This window comes from Mirounga angustirostris, unplaced genomic scaffold (assembly GCF_029215605.1).
Source record: "Mirounga angustirostris isolate CCGP_5_RB_7025 unplaced genomic scaffold, mMirAng1.0.hap1 SCAF_15, whole genome shotgun sequence".
Lineage (NCBI taxonomy): Eukaryota > Metazoa > Chordata > Mammalia > Carnivora > Phocidae > Mirounga > Mirounga angustirostris.
The window spans coordinates 92,751,402-92,758,711 of record NW_026991723.1 but is presented as its reverse complement, the minus strand read 5'-3'; the positions used below and the strand labels follow the sequence as shown (position 1 = coordinate 92,758,711).

General features: G+C 64.3%; 1 protein-coding gene across 3 annotated transcripts in view; it reads left to right on the top strand.

Annotated features, from left to right (window-relative positions):
• Positions 1–923: 923 nt before the first annotated feature.
• NOTCH1 (notch receptor 1) overlaps positions 924–7,310 on the top strand; it is a 43,569-nt gene continuing 37,182 nt past the window's right edge. For 2 of the 3 annotated variants that reach the window (XM_064579067.1, XM_045883529.3), the window contains exons 1-2: positions 924–1,245; positions 2,915–2,996. In XM_064579067.1, coding sequence (XP_064435137.1) covers positions 1,185–1,245; positions 2,915–2,996 — 143 coding nt within the window. In that variant the 5' untranslated portion in view covers positions 924–1,184. Of the gene's footprint in view, positions 1,246–2,914; positions 2,997–4,310; positions 4,331–7,310 lie in introns of those variants that run through there. The other variant, XM_064579066.1, reaches the window with a different exon arrangement.

The window sequence follows — 7,310 nt, the reverse complement described above, 5'->3', positions numbered from 1 at the left end:
TCCAGCGCTTAACCTGGCTTGGCACAGGACGCCCAAATCTGGCATCGCGGCGGAGAAATAAATCATGCGGAAGGAACACGTGGGGGGAGCCCAGGGCGGCCTGGGCGCTCACAGCGGACCTGCGGGACTCGTGGGCTTTGCGGGGCATCTTAGGCTGGAGGCGCCAGAAAAGGGGCCGGACAGTGACCAAGGAGCGTCTAGGGGCGGGTCCCTCTTGGGGGAGTGGCAGCGCAATCCGTGTGGCCAGGCGTTGGCCCCAGGTTGTTTCACTGGGGCAACAAGGGCCCTCTTTCCAGAAACCGCAGCTTTGGCGCCGCCGTCCCTCGGGGTCAAGTGCCGGGCCGTCAGAGCCAGGGCGTCTGTGCGGTCTCCAGGAAGCTTACAACCGAGACCTCAGGGCTCCGGGGCGTAGAGCCGCTGGTTCAGGGCTTACCTACGGCTGTTGAGGGTACGACTTCTCCCTGAGCTCCCGCCCCGGGCCCGGGGACCCCTGAACGGCCTCGGCCGCCCCTCCCCACCTCCACGGGCCCAGCTCCCCACCGCGCACGGCTCCCTCAGGCTCCCCAGTCCCCACTCCGCCCGCGCCTCCTCCGCTATTGAGATGCAAATCTTTGCCAATTGTCGCCGAGAAAGGCGACAGTCAGAGCCGGATCCTTCCGCAGTCCCGAGCCAAACTTTTTGCCGCTGAAAACTTTCGAACAAGAAGTAGTCCCTAGGGCCGGCCCCCGACGCCCCTTCGCCCCGCCGCGGGCCCCAACCCCGAAGGACCCGGCCTCCGGATGCGCGTCCAGGCCGAGGCGACGCAGGGCGGTCGCGGTGCGCGCAGGGGCGAGGCCAGGGAGGGCGAGGGGTGCGGAGGGATCGGCGGGGCGGGCCCGAGGGGCGGGGCCGGCGGGCGGGGGCGGAGCGCACGGCGGGCTGCGCCTCACTAGTGCCTCGGCCGCGGGAGGGAGCGCAGGGGCGCGGGGCGCGGGCGCGAGCGCAGCGGAGGAACGAACCGGGGCGCCGAGCCGGGCCCCGAGGCCGCGAGGGTCCAGCGCCGCGCGCCCGCCAGGAAGCCGGGAGCAGCCGCGGGCCGCCGCCACCGCTCGTGGGACCGTCCGGCGCGCCCCTGTGCGCCGGAGCCCTGCCGTCCCGGCGCAGGAGGCCGCCACCGGGCGCAGCGGGCAGCCGGCGGGGTAGGCATGCCGCCGCTCCTGGCGCCCCTGCTCTGCCTGGCGCTGCTGCCCGCGCTCGCCGCACGAGGTAGGCGCCCGCCCGCGAGCCCGCAACTTTCCGCGCCCTTGGAAACTTTGGCGGCGCCCTGCGCGCGCGCCCCGGGCGGCTGGGAGCGGGCGGCCAGGGTGGGGAGGGGGGCCCGGGCGCCCCGGGGCTCGGGGAGGTGGGCGACCCTCCCCGCACCGCCTGGCCAACCGGGATGGACTCGCGCCGCCCGCGCCCGGGGCGGGTTTGGAGCCGGGCGTGGGGCGCTAGGCGCCCCCCCGGGGCCCCCGGAGGCCCAGCCCTGGGCTCGCCATCGTCAGCCACGCGTGGGGCTTGCCGCCGGGGCAGGCGGGCGAGCTGCCTACTACTTTTCGATTTGAATCGAGTCGGTTTTGGTTTCCTGTTGCTTTGGGGGCCATTTATCTTTTTCCTCGCCTCTGGCCCGCGCCGGGGGCGGATGTTGGGGCGCGGAGTGTGGGGTCCGGGGCGTCGTGTTGCCTTTACTGAGCTGTGCGGCGCGGCCAGGCTGCCGGGCGTGGTGGGCAGTGGGGCACCAGGCGGACCGGCCTTCTCCCCATTCAGGAGAGTTGGCGAAGGGCCGGGGAGGGGCGCCGACGGAGGGGTCTCCTTCCCACGCCTGATCGCCGCCCCCGTCCCGGCTCACAGACAGTTTGGCTTGGGGGGGGCGGGGGGGGGGGCGGGTGTGCGGGACACACAGCTGTGACTAGCGGGACTTTCACTTTCCCGAGTTCAAGTTTGGAATCTTGCAAGGGTGAAGAGGGACAGGGAGAAGGAACGCTGTCTCTCTCCATTTCACATCGAGGAATCTCTCTTCCCCTAAAAGTTGGAGGGGAGAATTAGCTCCCCACTTCCAGAAGGTGGGGTTCCAAGTCACACCCCGTCCCCACCCCCATGAGGGGCTTCATTTACACAGCGCTGGTAAAATGGGGAGGGAGCGACTGGATCAATCCCTTCTTGGGAATGGGGCCTAATTCCTTCCAACTGGGGTATCTTCCTCCCCCTTCCCTGGGCGTAGCTGAAGATGCCCGCCTGCAGGAGCAGGTATTGGGTGTCCTGGAGGCTGGGCCAGGTCCCCGAGGTGCAGCCCCCGTGCCCCAGGAGGCGGCCCTGGTGACAATGGGCTGCTCTGATTCCGGGGCTGGCGCTTTGTTGGCGGGCGGGGCCTTGAGCCGTGCAGCTGTCGCCGTTTCCCACGAGCTGGGGGGGGTGGGCCAGTGTGGCCACCCCACCCCTCAGCACCGCCCCCTCACAGAACACGTTTGAACAGCAAGACAATGTTGGTGGCTGGATAGGGGCCCCAGCCCCGATGGGCTCCCCGTTGAAGACCCGTTGAAGATGGGTCGGGGGTGCAGAATTTGGGAGAGTGGCCCAGGGTCATGTCAGATCTTCTTCATTGCTGTCCAGATGGCATTTTAGGACACCCTACCCACTTTGAGCGTGACCTGCCCACCTGCCACCCAACCAACCTGTTGCCCTTCCCCCCACTTCTGACTACAGAACTCTGGGCAGAGTGTTGAAGCCCCTTTGGGTTCACATTTGGGAGGGTTCCTGGGCCCCCTGCCCCCAGCAAACCCATGATGAGGCAGAGCCTTCTAGGTAGAGGGGTAGCTGTACCCCTTGGAGTGGGCCCTTCCCTGTCCTGAGGGCCCTCCTGCCACCCAGGCTGACCTCTCGTCTTGCCCCTCCCCAGGCCTGCGATGTTCCCAGCCCAGTGAGAGCTGCTTGAATGGCGGGAAGTGTGAAGTGTTCCCCAACGGCACCGAAGCCTGTGTGTGAGTACGCACCCCTGCGCCCCTGTAGGGACCTGTTGCTTTTGTCAGGAGCAGAGCCCCTGCCTTCTGCATCAGGGGCCAGCAGGGACAGAACACTAGGCCATTGTCTTCTGGAGATGGCCCAGAAGGCTGGGCGCGGTCACGTGCTACTTTTATTGGACAAAGTCTGGCAATTACTTATTCACCAGCAATTACGTTGCGTGTGGAGCTGGTCTGGCCACTGGAGGTTCGAGCACACCTTTGTGGGCCACCTTGGACTCCTGGGGTACTAGGTGGGAATTCCTGGTACCCCATTTCTTCCTAAAGTCCCTGAGAAACAAGTTGCCCACCAGGGGAGGCTGTGGACCTTTAGAGAGGCCCGGCCCCCACCACCCTGCCTACGGGAGTGCCTCCTCCAGGAAGGGCCTCTCAGCCAGAAATGGGCTCTTTCAAAGTCCGACCCGCCCCTCCAGGCCCTCGGCCTTCCCCAGCAAACCCCCTCTGACCTCAGGTGAGGTTGGGGAACTCATCGTCATCATCATCGGGAGCCCATCTCCCAGGTTGAGGGTGGGTGGTACCTCCTGGAGCTGGGTTTCCGTCTTGCCATCTGTAGCTCCAGCCCCCCACCGTCTGGCCCACCAACCAGCCCATCACCGGCTGGGCCTCGGTCCCGCAGCTGGGGCAGGAGTGTGTGTGTTGTGGGGGTGCGCGCTGCAGCCAGCCGGACTCCAGCAGGGAGTCCTGGTACAGCGCGCGCCCTGCCTGCCCATGCACACCAGCCTCAGAGAAGTTTTCTGTTGCACTGGCGCCCTTCAGCTCGACTTCGTCCGATGGGAATACAAGGAGGTGCTTGGTGGCTGGAGGAAGGGCCCCTCCTCCCCCGGGGGGAAGCTCCCCGGCCCGTCCTGGGTCCTCCGTCCTCCTCGGCGTGCCGCATTCCCACTGCCAAGGGCCCCTTCCCTTGACAACCCTTGGCCCGTGGGCAAGCAGTCCCCCCTTCCACTGCCCCCATCCCCCCCAAACTGAAGCCAATTAAGCAGGTCTGTGAGCAGTTTAATAGACAAAGAGGATTGTGTCTTTGTCAGATGCTAATGAATGCACACTACTTTTTTTTTTTTTTTTTTTTTGCTTTTTTGGGGCCTTTTTCTTTTCCTGCAGAAGCCGCACCGACGCTTGATGCCCTAAATCTTGTTTCCTTTCATTCAGAGACCGACAGCTGGGATTCAGGGGAAGCGCAGCGGCTATTGTCGAGAGGCGGATTAATGCCGTGTGATTAATTATGCGTGGCTTCCCAGAATGCACGACTCCCTTCCCGCCAGCCCTGGGCCTGCTCTGGCTGCGCGCTCACCCATGGGGTGTGTGTGGGGGTGTCTCTGCACTTCTGCAGAGGGCCTTGGGAAGGCAGGAGGGGCGCGGTGCTGGGGAAGGTGGGAGCAGTCTTTTATCAGTGCCACCAAGGAGCAGGGACAGCCCGGCCCAGGGGCCACTGGGGTCTCCCTGGGCTGGAGCCTGGGCCACGAGGGGGATGCCTTGGGGTGCAGGCTACTGCATTCCCCCCCCTTGGCATTGGGGTGAGACACTTCAAGGGGACAGAGTGATAGTGCAGCATAGTCTCCCACCCCTCAATCCTAGAGCCCTGCCAGCCCAAGCCCGGCCACTGCTCAGGGCCGGGCGCCGGCCTTGTCTTCTCCCTGGGGCCTGGGGCCCCCCTCCTCCTTGGCGGGAAGCCTGCCTTAGTCTGGCCTGGCACTCAGCCGAGCTCGGCCCACAGAGACCCCATTGTGCACACCCCGCAGATCCACTTGGAAGACGGAACGGAAGCACCGTCCTCAGAGGCCCTACCTCTGGGTCACACCGTGTTGGAGACTGGGGAGCAGGGATGGGGTGCCAGCCAGGCCCAGCTGTGGAAAAGGATGGGTCTGGACTCGGGGTGCAGCTTGGGGACGTCGTGGCCACTCCTGTGAGGGGCCCTGGCTCCCTCTGATCCTGGGCCCTGTGCCTTCTGCGGGGACCTTCTGTTCCCTTCAGGCCCCAGAAAGTCTGCTAGTATGGGAGGCCGAGTGGGGAAGGCACCTTCTTTCCCCAAAGGTGTGAGGGTGGAGGCCTCTGGTGCCAACCTCGGTATGAATTCCAACTCTGTAGCATCCATCCTGGACTCTCTCGGAAAGTTCTTTGACTTTCTGGATCGATTTGCTGGCTCTCCTATGGATAGGGCGTGGGAAACGGTGGTGTTCCAGTTCCAGGCACATTAGTACCTGGTGAATCATATGTTTCCACCCCAAAGAGAAGGAACCTTCCCCAGAGGCCGCGAATCAGGTGGCTGCAGGGCTCAGGGTCGGAAAAAGAGGTTTCTGTTGGTGTGAAAGCCTTCTCAGGATATCATCGAGTAGCTGAGGCGTGGTGGGCCAGTGGCTGCAGGGGACGGGCCCCACGGCCTGTCCCTGTGGGCAGAGTGCCGTTTCTGGACGGCTGCTCTGTGCGGTGCCCTGCAGGCAGGCTCAGGGCAGTCAGTGCAGAGGGGGGGATACTCACATGGGCTCCCCCTCTTTTGTTTGGGGGAGGGAGAAGGCCTGAGGGGACTGTTGTCCGTTTGGGTGGGCATGCATTCTCAGTCTGAAAGGCTTATGGGGGCTGCCCCGGCCTGGGCGGGGAGCTGAGGCCCCAGGATTGCTAAGGTATTCCCCCTGCCTATGAGAAAGTCCGTCCCCCCCCGCCCCCTGCCCAGGGCCTCTCCCAGGTCATCCCAGAAGCGGGGTGAGCCATCGTGCTCAGGGCACCTGGGAGGGAAGTCCAGCTGGCTGGCAGGTGGTGGGCTTTAGCCTGGGACCATCCGGTGTTTGAGGCCTGGCTCCGCCACCCCCTAGCTCTGTGACCCCGGGTCGCTGGGTCACCTGAACTCTGACTCCCCGTCTGTAACGCGCAGCTGACCCACGATTGATCTCTTCGTGGTGCGAGGATTGCATAAGAGCCTCATGCTTTAGGCACCGGCCGAGTGTCCGGTTCCCTGCCTGCCTTCTCCTTTTGAGCTGACAGGGCTGGTTTCAGGATCCTCATTCTCGGATGTTTAGTTGGCTGATGAGTTAATTCGGAGAACTCAGAAGGTGCTGCCTGGGGAGGGGCTCACCGACTCTGAGGGTTCTATCACCACCCGTGGCTCTGATCCCCAGTCCTCTTTGCTTTTTCCCAAAGATGCTTTTGAGCACCTGCTGTGTGCTGGGTTCTGCCTGAGGCACTGGCTACGGGCTCAGGGCGCCCTGGCCCTGGTGGGGGTGACGAGGTGACTTTCTTGGCAAGAACACGTGGGTGGGTGTGACGTGTCAGGTGGAGGTGAGCTTGGTGGGCGGGGCAGCCTGACCCGGGGCTGACATGGCTCCTCGCAAGCCTGTGACACCGTGTGGGCCGGGCATGGGGGTGTGATATGCCAGGATGGCGGAGGGCAGAGTGGTACCTGGCCCTGCCTCTCTCTCTCCAAAGCCTGTGTTCCTGCCCGCTGTCCGGTTTTGCCCGCGCCACCCCAAGCCCTCCCTGGCCACTCTCCGAGGAAGCAGGGCCCGGAGGACAACTTCCCTTTACGAGGGGAGGTCGGGAGGCTCGGGCGGGAGAAGTGACTCGGCCCTGGGCTTCAGAGGGACCGCTCCTTCGGCTCCTGTCACCTGTTTGGCTGTTTCCGCTGAGTCACCTGGGAGTCTTGGGCAAGGCTGGGGGAGGGCCAGCCTAACTCTCCAGGCTGCTGTGGGGCTTCCTCTGTTTATGTGGCGCCTGGGCCCCGGGACCAGGTTGGAAACACACGTGTTAGACACCCAGCGTGAGCCAGACTGTCTCCCGGGCTCACCTGCTCTGTGCGGAGACGTCAAGGCACACGCCTTCTTTGAAGGAAGGCGCCTCCTGGCGCCAGGCCCTGCCTCTGCACAGAAGCTAACATTTTTCCCGTTGCAAAGAAATACATACTTTTTTTTAAAAGAGAAAGGAAACTGTGCCCTTGGCAGGAAGAGGGTGGGTCAGGGCCAACAGTTGACGGAGGAGAAGCTCTTCAACAGGATGGCGGGGGGTGCGGCGTGGGTGTTGGGACCCCCTGTAGCTGGTGGGGGACCCCACGGGAGCCAGCGCCAGCCCCCTCCGTGCTCGCCGTGCCTTCGATGGGTGGCCAGGGCTGTGCTGGCAGGTGGGGACCCCCGGGGCCTGCCGGGCTGAGGGGTTGCACCCTCCTGGAGTGGGGAGGGCACCTTTCCTGTTTCATGTCTTGTCTATAAATAGTGAAAGGATGTGGCTTTGCAGAGCTGATTGAGCACCTAGATTGCTTTCCTCAACAACGTACCGGTAATAACTCCACGCGCA